This window comes from Fusarium pseudograminearum, chromosome 2 (genome assembly GCF_000303195.2).
Source record: "Fusarium pseudograminearum CS3096 chromosome 2, whole genome shotgun sequence".
NCBI lineage: Eukaryota > Fungi > Ascomycota > Sordariomycetes > Hypocreales > Nectriaceae > Fusarium > Fusarium pseudograminearum.
The window spans coordinates 201105-216062 of record NC_031952.1 but is presented as its reverse complement, the minus strand read 5'-3'; the positions used below and the strand labels follow the sequence as shown (position 1 = coordinate 216062).

The window sequence follows — 14958 nt, the reverse complement described above, 5'->3', positions numbered from 1 at the left end:
ACAGCGCAGGTACTTGTAGTTACAACTGTACCCATGTGTGTTCCAGCATTTCCGCCAACGAGGCTCGAAACACTTTTCTTGCCGCCCTTCAGTCCAGTGGCAACTCATGCTTTGCGGTGGGAACGAGTGTCATTCACTGCACAAAGACAGCTAGCTTCGGGAGCTGTTATGATCACTATTGGTTATGTGGTAGGGGATGTTAGATACCAAAGCGTTGACGGCTGTTGAGTTGGGACATATCGACAATAGTTCCAGAAGAGTTGTTTGTGTGAGTCCATCTCATGCCATACACCCAGACAACTTGGGAATTCTTTAACCCGCATCAAACCGTCATACTGTCTTCCGTCTCTGTATCAGTCGTTGGAATATAACTCCTTATTAGTCGATTGTCTATTTCGTCTAACTAGTCAGTCGGTCCTGGGCCGATTCTGTGTACCCGAACCTCATTTTCGGGCATAAAAAGGATTGCATATTACCGAACGAGTGCCCAGCTTCTCAGCTGAGGACCAATAATGTCTCTCAGTTGATCGCAGGTGATGTAGTCTGACAACATATTGGAAGCAAATGAGGCATGGCGCAATCCTTTTGCAATCCTTCATTTCCATTCTTGTCGACGGACCATGCTCCGTAGGTTATAAGTAGCTAGTGCTGGCATAATCTCGACTATGCAGTCAGATTCCATGTGTCGGGGTTACATGTCACCACATGAAATCCTCCGAGGGGTTGATTTGACGGGATACTGCTCAGACACTGTTTTAATTATAAATAGGCAAGACCTTGCCTCAAACAACAAATATTGTCAGAGACGTGGCATTTGGTCTTCAACTGAACCAGAATGTTGAACAAGACTTTTGTTTTGGCCTCCATGCTTGGTAGTGCTATTGCATTTAGCGCTACCTGCAAAGACACCGCATTTGATCCCAAGACAAATGTCCTTTCAGCAAGCTGCCTGCCTCGGGACAACTCGGCCTACCTCCCCACACAGTTGGACCTCGACAATTGCTTCGGATACAGCGACAGGGAACTGACAGTAAGCGGCTTTCATGACGCTCCTTTGTGATGCATCTAGTATTCTAATTCAATTGTTTAGTGGGAGAAGAGAAACTTCAGTGACAGCTGTAACAACTGTCGTATCTTTCAAGCGCCCGATCCGTGGTTCCGGTATAATGTGTACTGGCTTGGATGCACGTGTGAAGGTCAGAGTGAGGAGACAACTGTTTGCATCGGTAAGATTACTCCAACATGTCATAAGACGTATATGGGACTAATTCAGTATCTAGAAATAGCAGTTGCGCATGAGTATGTACGCAACGACAATGGTGTTCTCAGATGTTGAAGAGGGTAGTTCATTGTCTACAAGCTTATGCTCCAGGCCCTAGCTACTTTCCGTGAGTTAATTTGTACATAGGTAGTAGCAGTCAACGCAGATACTCCGGTATTGTTATTTCTCAAATTCCTCTAGTTAGCAATAGCAGGCTGTACGAGTGTGTTACCTGTGTTGTTTGTCAGCGCCATCCGTGTTTTAATTTTCATGATAAGCTTACCTCCATCAGGATACACAATCTGACCGTTGTAAAACAAGCCACCCTTCCCAACGAGGAACAGGATCGTGGCCGCCATATCAGTATCATGTCCCGGTCTTCCAGCCGGATTAGTCATTTTCTTTTCAATCTTACTCTTGTTTCCCTCGTCAGATTTGCCGGTAGTCATTTCGCTAGGGAAGAGTCCTGGCGCAATAACGTTCACACGGACCTTGACATCCTTGCACAAAGTCGCAAGAATGCGGCTGAGATGTGTGAGAGCGGCTTTGGATGTAGCATAGATCGGCTGGCCCATGCTTGACCCCTTCATGGCGCCCGATATAGATGAAATGTTGAGTATCTGGGACGTATAACCGGGTGTCACGTCGCGTCCTTTGGCCAGCAGAGGTAAGAAGGCAACAGACATGTAGTACGGCCCAGCGACGTTTGTCGTCAAAGTCTCCGTCCACTGCTCAGGCTTGGTTTGCAAGAAATGGTCCGAGATAGCTTGGGCGTCAGACATGTCAGGTTCCCCTGCCGAAGCTTGTGATACCAACATCGTTAGCACGTTTCCCACAGATTACCATGATTGAACTTACAGAACCTGGTTTCATCATCCCTCGCAATACCAGCGTTGTTGACGAGCAATTGAATACCATTGGGCTCCTTTTCCCCAACCTCCTTCGCCAATCGGATAGCCTCGTCTTTTGAGCTCACATCACCAGGGAGCACGTGAATACTTCCAGGGCCCGTACTGTAGATCTTCTTGGTTTGTTCTAGTTTTTCTGTACGGCGACCAGTAATGTAAACTTTAGCTCCATTAGATACCAGCGCCTGTGTAATCATTAGGCCAATGCCTGTGGCGCCGCCTGTGACGACTGCCGTGATGTGAGATACATCGAACAGGGAGCTGGCCTTGAGCTCATCATTCGCAGCGTGGTCTATTAAACTTTAATCAGTAACTCCAAGCATAGCCTCGCTTTAGTGACGTACGGGTAGCCATGACAATGGTGGCAATTTGTTGAAACTCGTGCAGTTTTGTATGGGTGAAGACCGTGGTCGTGTGAGTTCCAGCAGTATGTAAATGAAAAGGCACAAGAACCGAATTGAATCAACATATCAACGTAATAATATACACATAATTTTGCGGAGAATAATCGCTCAATGACGGCTATATCTATGTCTCTAAGATCGGTGAATTTTCGTTAATCACGTCATTGACTTTGATCTGCTAAGCTTATTTGAAGTCAGCCCCTCAATATGATGGTATACTCACATGCGATGGTTCAGTTGGAGAATTCTACCGCACCGTATTGTTATGCTAGTCTTACCAAATACACTTCAAACTATTGCTTCAAACTCCATTTACTATTGTGTTTTCCCACATCTATACCATAACTAAGATCTGTAGATGCACTATCTTTTGAGAGATGAACCACTCGCACTATGACTTCATTCCCATCTTCTACCCTGAACTTTGTCTTCTCACGCTTGGTCTCCGGCAGGCTTGCATTAGTCCCGGCCTAAGCAGGGATTCTGGATGCGAAATTGCCGAAGTATGACAGGGGGCTTCCCCTTTCAACATGGTCAATGCGTATGCACCGCACAGTCGAAACGAGATTCTCTCAAACATTTGCGACGCCGATCAACGACCATTGTTATCCACTTTCTGTTCTGATTCAAACCCCGCGGACCCATAGACGGCAATCGCGTCTTTATCACTCACCGAGTGGTGGGCAGGACGGAAACTCCGCGGCACATTGGTATCATGTTGTTCTGAATACGACCCAATGCCCCCATTAACAACGGGCATATGCAGCGGATATACAGGTTTGAGTCACTTTCAGCGGACTGTGATAGGGCATGAGTTGTCGGTTGTTAAATCCCCGATTCACCGTCCGTTGCGTGGAGTCGTACATAGCGGCGCAGGCTCAGTCGGTGGCTCTTCGTTGCATTTTGATGGAGATCTACTTTGAATGTGTCCAAGCGGCACCAAAATGGAGCTGCCCTTCAGTTGAAATCGATGCTTTAAAAGGCGAGGCCCCGCGTCTCAAACGGTCAAGCACATCATCCACAAACACTTCCTACAGCAGTCACACTATCAAATTGCCACCTGTCGTGTTCTCGCCGCCAACATGGCTATCATTTCCTCCGACCTAGCGTCTGGCACAAATCTGGGCGGGGGTTTGGTGTTGCTCGCTGCAGCACTGGTAAGTACTTGAGAGATTTCCCCGCTGGTTTCAGCACTGATGATGATATCAGGTTCTTTTCGTAACAGGCCGCACGATCTACTATATATTCTTCCACCCACTCTCAAAAATTCCTGGCCCAAAGCTATACGCTGCTACCCAACTACCATATCTCTACCACTTGACTCGAGGCCAATGGGTATATCGTTTGAAGGAGTTGCACGAGCAATACGGCCCTGTGGTTCGATATACTTACAACGACGTCTCCTTCATCACGGCCGATGCTTGGAAGACAATCTACGGCCACAAGGCCGGCGGAGCCCAGGAGTTTAAAAAGGATCCCCGCACTTACAGACAGGGCCGTCCTGCTGCAAGTCTGATTGTCTCAAAACACGAAGACCACAAGCGCCAGCGAAAGCTTCTTTCCCATGCGTTTTCCCACAAGGCACTCCGCGATCAAGAAGACCTTCTGATGCACTATGTCAATTTGTTCATCGAGCAGCTTACCAAGAAAGCAAGGGATGGGGAAAGCGTCGATATGGTCGCTTGGTACAACTTCGCCACCTTTGATCTCATCGGCCATCTTGCTATGGGACAGCCATTCGGGTGCCTTGAAACCGGAAACTACCACCCCTGGGTCACCAAACTCTTCAGCAGCATCAAAACTTTAGCCTTTTCGCAGGCCGCGATGCGCCTCGGCCTTCAGAACTGGATTGGTCTCATTACCCCGGCGCACTTGAAGAAGGCTACCAAGGAACATTTTGAGTTCACCGAACATGTGGCTGGCGCTCGTCTTGATGCCAAGGATAACAACAGTAAGGACTTCATGTCTTATATTCTTCGCTACAACGATGAGAGGGGTATGTCGAGGCCTGAGATCATCGAGAACTCTTCTCTTCTCATTATAGCTGGAAGTGAGACCACAGCGACATTGCTCAGCGGTGTTACGTATCAGCTTCTGACCAATCCTGAGAAGTATAACAAGTTGGTCAAAGAAATCCGGTCGTCTTTCGCTACAGAAGAAGAGATTACAGCTACCCGCGTGGATCAGCAGGCTTATTTGCTTGCAGTGCTCTCCGAGGGCTTCAGAATGTGTAAGTCAAATCCAGCTGCAAAATCTTCACACATAGCTGACAAAAGTCATTCTAGATCCTCCTGTCCCCGGCGCAGTTGGACGAGTCATTCCGAAAGGAGGCGACTTTGTCGAGGGTCACTGGTTTCCTGAGGATGTGAGTAGCTTTGACTATTGATTGCATCGTCTTGGGCAGTCTCTAACATCATCCCTAGACTCTTGTCTCTGTGCCTCAATTGCCCGCCTACCACTCAGCACTCAACTTCAAAGACCCCGAGAAATTTGTACCCGAGCGTTGGATGGATGATCCTCGATACGCCAACGACTGCAGAGCCGTTGTCCAGCCATTTTCCATGGGACCTCGAGATTGCATTGGCAAAAAGTGAGTCCAATGTTTATCCCGCGAAGAGAAAGGCGCTAACATGAGATTCCAGTTTGGCTTACCTTGAGATGCGACTTTTACTGACACGACTACTCTGGAAGTTTGACGCTGAGCTCATGCCTGAAAGTAGGGAGTGGAAGGATCAGAAGATTTTCATTCTTTGGGAGAAGGGCAGTCTCCATGTCAAGCTGACTGAAGTTGTTCGCGAAAAGAATTAAATCACAAAGCATGGCTACGAGGGGTTTGGAAAGGGTCAAAATCGATCATGTCATTCATTCATAGAACTGCGGGGCACATAAGGGTTTGTAAATTATTTCTCTTTATTCAGTCTTTCTGATAGATCAAAATTTGAACTATTCTATCACTCTCAAGATTCTCATGCAGTAAAGTCGCGGTGAGCCAACTCATAGACAAAGCCAGCAGTGACCTTGGCATGCTGCATGACGTGGTCAAAGTCGACATGGGCCATGGTATCGTTAGGCGTGTGGATGTACGGATTATGGTTGCCGAACGGAGTCTCGAACAGGAAAGATGAGGGGAAGCCATTTCGGTGTGCCGAAGCGTGATCAGAGCAGGCATAACCGCATGTAGACTCCTCATAAGGAATATCAGCGTACTCGTCAATGAGCAGCTTGAGAAACTCGTTTTGGCTAGGGCTTGTGAAATCGGTCACAAGGCCAAAGCGCTCGATCCCGTCACGACCCTTGTAGCCGACCATGTCCTGATTCAGCATAGCTTCGACTTGAATGCCCAAGCGTGAGTAGCTGTTGAAGATATCCTGGGATCCAAGAAGACCTGTCTCTTCAGCAGAGTACCAGTGAAACTCGACAGTGTTGAGGTGATCTCCCTTTGCAATACGGGGATCTTCAAGGAAGGCACTCAAGAGGTTGAGAAGCATGATAGAAGCAGAGCCGTTGTCATCGGCTCCAGGAGCGCGCCCAGCACCGCGGTCGTTGGAAATGACCGAGTCAAGGTGGGATCCGGTAATAACGGTTTTAAGGCGGACCTTTCCGGGAATTGAGACCGCAATAGAGGGTTGTGACCACGCCTGATGCTGAATCAGACGGACAGAGGCCAGGGGATGCTTGCTCTTCTTGATGACCTTTTGGACTTCCTTGTGCAGCCACTGAGCAGCTTCAACACCGTAAGCAGAGTTAAAGTAACGGTTGTGGAACGAAGAGAACTTCTTGAGCTGCTTCTCCATGTTCTTTGTGCTGAGCTTTTTGACAATATTTGCAACATTAGATTGATGAGAAAGCGTCTCAGGGAATTTTGGTGTTGTGAAAGCGAGACTGGCGTCAGCAGGGTTGTGGTCCTTCCATTCCGTAATATCGAAAAAGTGGATGTGGTCCTGTGTCATTGTAAGTCTTTGATGCATATGATACATTGCCATTGGGCCATACATCAATCATTTGGAACTTCTCATCCTCGGTAACCTCGACTGTCTCACCGGGGGCAGTCTCGAGGGTAAAGAGCTTCTCGGCGCGCTTTCCCATCGCTTCAGCTGGCGTAGCCGTAGCTGATGCGGCGAGAGCCGCCAAGAGAGGGACTGAGTAGCGCATTGTGTCGACTGAGTATGAATACGGAGAGTTGAGAAAGTCTGGTCCTCAGAGTCAGAAGTAAGATTACATCCGCGGGGCAGTTGCCTTATATACTTGTGAGCATGTTCGCGGGAATAGATTCGCTTGGCAATAGTTTAGCTCTAACCGCAATCTACGATATCCCTTGCAGGCAGACGGTGGTCAGTTAGACCGCTCTTACGGGATTGATCCAGGCCAGTTGATAAGCATTTCATCCGGATTGCTCAGTGCCAAGTCGCTTAGTACTTGAGCCTACTCCGGGTTTGGAAGCTACAGTGATCGGTGGGATGTAACCCAAGCCGGGGCAAGAATAAGGTCTTGATCATTACGGGTAGTGCAGAAACAAAGAGAAGTCGAGACAAAGACCCTCTCGTATGGTAAACATCCGTTCCTGAAAGGATGCAGGAAGGCTGGGCATCTGCCATCTCACTGCGTCGACCCCATAACATGGGTGGAACAAGGGTTGAGTCAATGAATAGAGGTAGATAACTGGTAGAACATTTCGAACTCAATTGTTTACGGATGATGAAAGGATCTAGAAGACCAAGATGTTCCTCCGATAAGCGTCTCATCGGCAGTCATTCGAGGATTTAAGCTTAATATTTTCTCTCGCTTACAATCCTTCTGAAAGTCCAAGAGAGGGGTAAAGGGACTTGGCTTTAGGTTACATCTTTTCTGGGCAGGTCGGATTGAGCCTGTGGATCGATCACCGCAGATCTCTCCATAAGTAGAAGGTGTTAAGAAAGACCACAAACCCTAGCAAACATGAAGATGACGTGCCGAGATATGGAGAGAAGAACCAACAGATCCCATGTCAAAAGAACCTCGAACCCTTGTCTTATTACCTCACAGCCCAAACCCACCAATGCCAGGCTCCCGTCTTATTTCAAAACCCCGCGGGGATATCTATCTGATGTTGTTGCAATTCGGCTTTTACAACTGGCGTGCACGGCAAATCTGGTCAATTGAGTTCAAGGAAGCGGTGATTCATGTATTCGTATAGACTACTACTAAGCTCATATCTCTACTCCAGATCGAATGAGTAACACATTCATTCGTATAGACAATCTAACTAATTCCCGGCCGGCCTGTCATCCAATGACTTGCAGTCCTCTAGTTGCGGACAATCTGCATGCGCTTCTTGAGGCGGAAAGCAATGGCGCGCTTGCGAGCGGATGCGGATTGAGTAAAGGCACCCGAGCCACCAAAGGGTCCAGCAGCAGCACTGTTTCGCACGCGAACAATGCAGACATTGTTGGCTCCTCCGACAGTTCCCTCACAGGTCATACCTTGGGGCATCTTGACAGTGAGGGGGAAGTCGGTGTTGGTGGCGAGTGAGAGTCCTCCGAAACCAACACCAGGAACGTCATTGGTGACTTCAGCAGACTGGAAGGCATCGGGGTCAGTGCCGCCAGATGTAGCATCGATATCAGCTCTCATTGGGCCAGCGCCATCCTGGTTGATCTGATGGAATGTTAGTCAGGTTTCCTAGTACTCTTAGGGATGCAACTTGCCTGTCTGTAGGTCATTGTGATTTCACCGTTCTCGGAGCAGGTGGGAAGACCCGATGTTGCTCCCTCGCCAGCAGTCGCAGCAACACTGGACTCGTTAGGCTTATCAGCCTTTTCGCCGTTTCCACCTCCACGACCACCGCCGAAGAGTCCACCAAGGAGGTTTCCTAGCTGACGTCTCTGCCTTCTGTTGTTGTTGCGGCCACCACGGTTGAGGCCAGAAAGATCATCCTCAACACCAACACCCGAGTCGGTGCCGTTGTTGGTGGGAACACTGTTGCCACCACTGGTTCCAAGGAAGTTGGCGATCATTACAGACGCATCCACGGGTCCATTGCCCTGGGTCCTGCCCAAGGCGCTGGCTTCGCTAGTTCCAAGCTCGCGGTCACGAATGATTGCGGTGTCGGCTTGGGAGCCACATCCGTTGCTGGAGCAATCACGAGGAGTTCCATCGGCAACTATTAGGTGTTAGTTGAAAGATGCTGTGAATTGAAAGAGAACTTACTGCTGAGACCAGGCATGGAGACTCCATTGGCACCCTCGACTGAGACGACCACTCCGTGAGCAGAGACGGCGGTGATGAAAGCGGGAATAAGAGCGTAGAAGTGCATGTTGTTGATTTTTGTGATTGAGGTTTTTGATTGAAAGGATTGGGTATCTAAGAGAAGAATGGAGAGATTAAAAGTTGTTGTGAATTAAAGTGAGCCACCAGGGCTATTGAAAGATAATGAAGAGAGGATGAGGAGTGAAGTTGTGAGTGATTGTTGCTTGATGAAAAGTTTCCCAAGTCGTCGAGATCAAGACTCTTATATGAATTTCTTTGAGATATCTTTCATAGGAGATCCCCTCAAACTCTTGGCCAAAAGCACTTTTGGAATCATAGCCCTCAACGCACAACCATCAGCTTCAGGTTCTTGTTTCTGCTTGTTACGACTCGACCCCGCCTCCACCAGAGTCTTACTTTTTCGAACTTTTCAAAAGTCTTGGGAGTTTGATGTCTGGCATTGCCCCAAGTTTCGACTCTCTACAACGCTGTTTCACGTTTCGCTCAGACCCCCCTGGCGATCTACGGGTGCAACACAACCAGGTTGAAATGACGATCCGAAACGCAGAATCTCGCAATTCTAGAAGTTTTTGACTTGTTTTCGTGTTGCGATTGGCTCGTCAGGTCGGTCATGGCCGAGTGGTTCTGATGCTTGTCTGGAGAACAGTGGTGGCTGAGATGTTTCAGCTACGCTGTAGAGCTTCAATGAACGATTTGGAACTTCCCTTTTCGTTTCTTCTTATTCTTCAGTATGCTTATTATTGAAACAGAACTTCGTGATTGTAAACAATTCGCAGCCTTTACCAAGTAGAGCAAAATTCAATGCGACGGTGATGGATCATTATCAGAGAATGGATAGAGTGCATGTCATCCTTGCAACTACCTTGGAGTTGATTGACCGAGGGGCTAATGTGAATGTATCTAGATATTTTCAGACATCTCAACTACTCATTAACTGTGTTCTTCATGATATCCGTCATTCACTACTTGCCAAGCCGAAATTCTACTGTCTGTGGCTGAGTGTTTAGAATCGCAATCTATTTTTGACAGCCTTAGTTGATAGGTTATTACTTGTGATGTAACCTGGACTTACCACTCGGATGATGATGCTCCCGAAGATCCTGGTACGTGTTCGGCGTTTACCGATCGACATTATACCCTTACTCTGTTGAAGCCCTGAAACCTCCAGCTAAGACCTCGTTTCACAAACTGTAAAAGTAAACAATTGGGCAATCGCAAGGTGCCACAAGGAACTAGATTGTTTTAAGCTTGTAAAGGTGTTTGTATTTGTGCTGAGGCTGATACTCGTTAACAGTGGTCTGTCAAGTTTAGCTCAAAGTCATAGCGCATAACGTTGTTTGAAAGCTGTGACATTTATCCCCCTTGTCGCGTTTAAGCACAGGCTGCGATTGGTTCAGGGCGTAACCGAGGCTCTAATATGACATGTGCCACATGCCAAGGAAGACTTGAGGCTGCGCACGGATGGAGCTGTCTCGCAAGTAGCGCTGGGTTGAACTACTATAGGTTAAGTGTATTGAAACTGCAAAACTGTTTGACAATATCAAGACTATCAGAGTATCGCAATATGCTATCAACTTGCGATTTTGTCAGTATCATTGGACACTCTTACTTGGAATAGATCAAACTTTCAAGATGGTCAGAGCTGGATGAGAAGATTAGTTGAATTAGAGGATACATTTTAAGAGATAATACTCCAGAGCGAACAACAAAACTTGAGTCAAAGTTTGAGCTGCAGGGTATCGAAATAAACAATCTAAGAGGTCCAACCTAAGCAACATAAGCTGGCCTACAGTTTTGTCTCTTATGCTTAACAGCCAATTGTTTCAATTTCTTGATCTGCCTCTTGATTGGTAAGGGAAGTTCAATGGTATCTCAAGGGATCTGTAGTTTCATCTTGAGGGTCAAGTTTGACCAAGTCAATGAGCAAATCAGGTTTGATCAAATAAATTTGACTCAATTGAAAACTATCTACACTCTAGAATTGACGTCTCATTCAGTTTCTAGGCGCTCAAGACGACTGTTTTTCTGTACTTGACATCTGGTGTGGTGCAGACCTTGTGGTCTGTCCATGACGCGAACCCACAAAAGCGCGTCGTGTCTTGACGCGTCTCACAACCACGCCATGTGATGGGAGTTCAAAGTAAATTGAGATAGTGACTATTGCCCTTCATATCTACTCAGGTTAGGTAGGTACAACTACTTGGTAAGTATCTAGATACTAGACTTCTATTCAATCCATTTAAACATCCTGTATCAAGGTTGAAGGTAGACCAGCCAGAGTGGAGATAGTCGGGCTAATTGAAGGCCGAGTTGACGATATCGATAAGTCAGACAAATTGGGGTCTGGTAGAAACATGACTCGTGGATATAATGAGACAAATAACGGAGCAAGCCCATCAGCTAACCAATACCCCTGTTTCCCCGGGTTCATTGGAATGTCATCGGATTTTTTCCGTATTACGGAGGCACCACAATTCCATTGGCACTGGAGTCCCGTAAATACTGATTGATCTCATCAATTCAAGATCAACTCTTGTTACATATCATCCAATTGATCATCAAAACTCAGTATGAACTTCTACCCCCCACCTCCCGTGATTAAAGCAGACGTCTGGCTTCGTATCCCCGACGATAAGCGTTGCATTGGCCAAGAGTCAGAATGGCGAGGAGGTTTTGCAGGCTCCTTCAAACACATTTTCCTCGAAGGACCTGTTTGTGACAGCATTGGCAACCTCTACATTGTGGATATTCCCTACGGCCGCATCCTGAAAATTGATAAGGAGAAACGAGTTTCAGTCGCTTGTACCTGGGATGGGGAGCCAAATGGCCTCGTCGGGACTGCAGATGGGGATTTGCTAGTGGCAGACTATAAACAAGCACGTCAATCTACACTGCAATACTTCGGGTTAATTTAGCTAACTATGTCAACAGGGAATTCTTTGTTTTAACCCCGAAACAGGAAAGATGGGACCAAAGCTGAAAAGAAAGAATTTAGAACGATTCAAGGGTCCGAATGATCTGATTGTCGACTCGAAAGGGAATCTTTACTTCACAGATCAAGGACAAACTGGAATGACTGATCCAACTGGGCGAGTCTACCGTCTGTCGCCTGATGGAAAACTAGATACTCTTCTTGACAATGGTCCATCACCCAATGGTCTCGTTCTATCTCGCGATGAACGCTTTCTCTACGTGGCCATGACAAGAGCAAACCAAGTCTGGCGACTGCCCCTGCACCCAGACGGAACAACCTCCAAAGTTGGTGTGTTCTTTCAATCATTTGGCAACGCTGGTCCTGATGGGCTTGCGTTGGATGAGGAGGGTAACCTTTTTATCTGTCATCCGAGTCTGGGATCAATCTTTGTGGTTGACACGCACGGCATACCCAAAGCTCGGATCGTTAGTGGATCAGAAGGCATAAATCTCACAAATTGCTGCTTTGGGGGACCCGAGCACAAGACGCTGTATATCACGGATAGCCTTGAGGGAAATATTCAGACGGTGGAGTGGCATTGTCGGGGAGCGGTTGCTGCACCAACTTTGAAACAAAGCAAGGGAAATGAGTAGTGTTATGGTTATATCTGGCAATAAGAAAAAATAAGAGAATATCCGCTTATCTTTGGCGCGGTTACGGTAGTCTAGTCTGATCTTGAACCTGTCATCCGGGCAACAGAAAAGTTGACCGTGAAGGCATAAGAGACGAAATTAGTCAGTCAGTTTATGTTATTTAGGCCACACTTTTAGTTTATTTATTTTCATATTCTAAAGCTTAGAGGGTGACCTTCTGTTACGTACTGCTTTATCCCCAGATGAATGGTGAAGCAGGTGATAACTTTGACACCTTTGGACGCGACTTCAAATTATGCTCTGGACGTCGGTGGTTTTCATGGTCCATTGACATAAGGATGATAAGTCCATTCGCCTAACATTGCCACAACTCATCAAAACCCAGCTCATCTTACTCATTAGTGCGCTCCTACTCCACGAACACGCTCAATGCAACGTCCTGTTAGACACGCTAAGCACGTCACAAGGGCAAAGTGTCATTCTCGGCAGATTCATCCGACTGGGGGCCCCTTCAACCGGGTCGAGTCCGACAGCACTAGGAAATACGCCGATGAGGGGCGTTTTAGTTCATGGGGAAATGGTCTGGGGAAGCTGATCCTCGGTCATCCCCGCCTTTGTACCTTGCGACATGAATATTTCCAAGCTTTGGCCATTGAGCCGTTGGACGATATAATCTTGGCAATTTTCGTTCCAAATACCGTGTTCATAGTTGTTTCCAACTTTGTTTTTGTTTCCTACCTCGAGGCTTACAGGTAGCGACCAGCTCAATTCTTGACAATGGCTAGACCAAACATGATCAAGGCCACGAGAAAGGCTATCAAGGATAGTCCGAAAGAAATCTTCAACTGGTATCTTCTGGCTTGCACTTGCATCTGGTCTTTCTCGGGAGTCGCGAAGGGTTTCGACGAAGGTATGTTGTGCTGTGACACTCACGCGACCCAACCCAAGTTGACCATTTTATCCCAGGAAATATCGCGTCCCTCGTCATCATGGAAGTCTTTAAAGAGCACTTCGGAATCGATAATCAGACCGACCACGAGTATGCCAACACCAAAGGATGGATCGTGGCAATCGCCACCGCTGGAGCTGTTTTTGGCTGTTTGGCTTGCGTGTGGCTTACAGAGCGACTTGGTCGAGCACGGACATTTCAGTTCTTTACTGTTGTTTATATGGCTGGTATCTTTGGTCAAACATTCAGTAACAAGCTGAGTGTTCTTTACGGAACGCGTGTGATCTCCGGAATCGGGATTGGTGCGACCACTGTTCTTCCTTCAGTCTACATTGCAGAGGTATGTCTACCTTGAAAAGAGCTCATTCTTGACCTAACTAATTGTCTTGTCTTGTAGATATCTCCTCAGCCGATCCGCGGTCTCTTGACTCTCCAATACACATGCTGCCAACAACTCGGCGTTGTCTTTGGATTCTTCTTCAACTATGGAGTAACAAAGTATCACGCAGGAACGAACCTTCAATGGCAGCTGCCTACTGCTCTTCAACTGATTCCCGCTTTGATCTGGGGTGTTGGCACGTTCTTTACCCCTGAGACCCCTCGCTTCCTTTTGAGCCAGAACAAGAAGACTGAAGCACTTGCCATCCTGTCAAGATTTCGAGGACTTCCCGAAGATCATCCGTATGTCCAATCAGAGTTCCAGGGTATCGAGTCACAGCTCAACCACGAAATCGAGATTGTGGCTGGTGCCAACACCTGGGACTTAGTCAAGGAGACTTTTCAAGACGTTAGCAATCGCCGCCGCTTCACCCTCATGTTTGCATGCCATGTTTTTGGACAGTTTAGTGGCGCAAATGCAATCACCCAGTACTCTCCAACGATCTTTGGATATCTCGGAATCGCTGGTACTGAATCTCGTTTCCTGGCAACCGGATGCTACGCGATTTTGAAGTTTGTCTCGGTCCTCCTCTTCTCCATTTTTGTCATCGATTTCATTGGCCGACGTCGATCCCTTATGACTGGTATCACAATTCAGATTCTGACGTTGGCATTCGTTGGGGCTTACCTCAAGATCACTAACGGCTGGACCCCTGAAGATATCGAGGCCAACACTTCCGCCATGGCAGCCAGCCGCGCAGCTATCGCAGCTATTTACATTCATGCCATCGGCTGGTCTATCGGGTGGTTCTCTATCCCGTATCTTGTGTCAGCCGAAGTCTTTCCCATCCGCATCCGCTCGATCAATGTATCTGTTTTGATGGCCGTCCACTGGGCTTTCTACTTCGCCTGCTCGCGTGCCATGCCTTCACTCTTGGCTGCGACTCAGAGGTACGGCGCTTTCATGTTCTTCATGAGCATCGCCTCTTGTTCGCTTATCTATGTCTACTTCGCCATGCCTGAGACATCTGGACGATCACTGGAGAGTATGGATAAGTTATTTGAGAGACCTTGGTACACTGTGCATAAGATTGCATATCCTACAGCAGATGACCTGAAGCCTGCTGCTCGTGAGATTCTGGAGCCTGATATGAAGGATCAGGAGTCGGTTGTCTCTAAGCATGTTGAGAACCGCTACTAAGAAGGACACTTGGCTGTATGATGGGATGGTCTCAGATTGGAAAT

At 47.4% G+C, this 14958-nt stretch overlaps 7 protein-coding genes across 7 annotated transcripts; 4 read left to right on the top strand and 3 right to left on the bottom strand.

Moving 5' to 3' along the window:
• Positions 1 to 835: 835 nt before the first annotated feature.
• Positions 836 to 1336, top strand: FPSE_02346 (uncharacterized protein; the record flags this gene model as incomplete). Its single annotated transcript, XM_009255465.1, has 3 exons — positions 836 to 1030; positions 1091 to 1226; positions 1281 to 1336. 3 exons carry the CDS (start codon positions 836 to 838, stop codon positions 1334 to 1336), a joined length of 387 nt encoding a protein of 128 aa, XP_009253740.1.
• A 122-nt stretch (positions 1337 to 1458) lies between these two features.
• On the bottom strand, positions 1459 to 2523 carry FPSE_02347 (uncharacterized protein; the record flags this gene model as incomplete). Its single annotated transcript, XM_009255466.1, has 4 exons — positions 1459 to 1493; positions 1545 to 2054; positions 2120 to 2461; positions 2514 to 2523. The coding sequence occupies 4 exons, from the start codon at positions 2521 to 2523 to the stop codon at positions 1459 to 1461; spliced, it is 897 nt and encodes a 298-aa protein (XP_009253741.1).
• Positions 2524 to 3655: 1132 nt separating this feature from the next.
• On the top strand, positions 3656 to 5381 carry FPSE_02348 (uncharacterized protein; the record flags this gene model as incomplete). The annotated part of the gene is made up of 5 exons (XM_009255467.1): positions 3656 to 3730; positions 3783 to 4803; positions 4859 to 4938; positions 4997 to 5163; positions 5216 to 5381. 5 exons carry the CDS (start codon positions 3656 to 3658, stop codon positions 5379 to 5381), a joined length of 1509 nt encoding a protein of 502 aa, XP_009253742.1.
• Positions 5382 to 5539: 158 nt separating this feature from the next.
• On the bottom strand, positions 5540 to 6725 carry FPSE_02349 (uncharacterized protein; the record flags this gene model as incomplete). Its single annotated transcript, XM_009255468.1, has 2 exons — positions 5540 to 6514; positions 6567 to 6725. 2 exons carry the CDS (start codon positions 6723 to 6725, stop codon positions 5540 to 5542), a joined length of 1134 nt encoding a protein of 377 aa, XP_009253743.1.
• A 1131-nt stretch (positions 6726 to 7856) lies between these two features.
• Positions 7857 to 8865, bottom strand: FPSE_02350 (uncharacterized protein; the record flags this gene model as incomplete). The annotated part of the gene is made up of 3 exons (XM_009255469.1): positions 7857 to 8207; positions 8342 to 8712; positions 8760 to 8865. 3 exons carry the CDS (start codon positions 8863 to 8865, stop codon positions 7857 to 7859), a joined length of 828 nt encoding a protein of 275 aa, XP_009253744.1.
• A 2524-nt stretch (positions 8866 to 11389) lies between these two features.
• On the top strand, positions 11390 to 12386 carry FPSE_02351 (uncharacterized protein; the record flags this gene model as incomplete). The annotated part of the gene is made up of 2 exons (XM_009255470.1): positions 11390 to 11677; positions 11751 to 12386. 2 exons carry the CDS (start codon positions 11390 to 11392, stop codon positions 12384 to 12386), a joined length of 924 nt encoding a protein of 307 aa, XP_009253745.1.
• Positions 12387 to 13163: 777 nt separating this feature from the next.
• FPSE_02352 (uncharacterized protein) lies at positions 13164 to 14914 on the top strand (the record flags this gene model as incomplete). The annotated part of the gene is made up of 3 exons (XM_009255471.1): positions 13164 to 13296; positions 13353 to 13675; positions 13733 to 14914. The coding sequence occupies 3 exons, from the start codon at positions 13164 to 13166 to the stop codon at positions 14912 to 14914; spliced, it is 1638 nt and encodes a 545-aa protein (XP_009253746.1).
• Between the last annotated feature and the right edge of the window lie 44 nt (positions 14915 to 14958).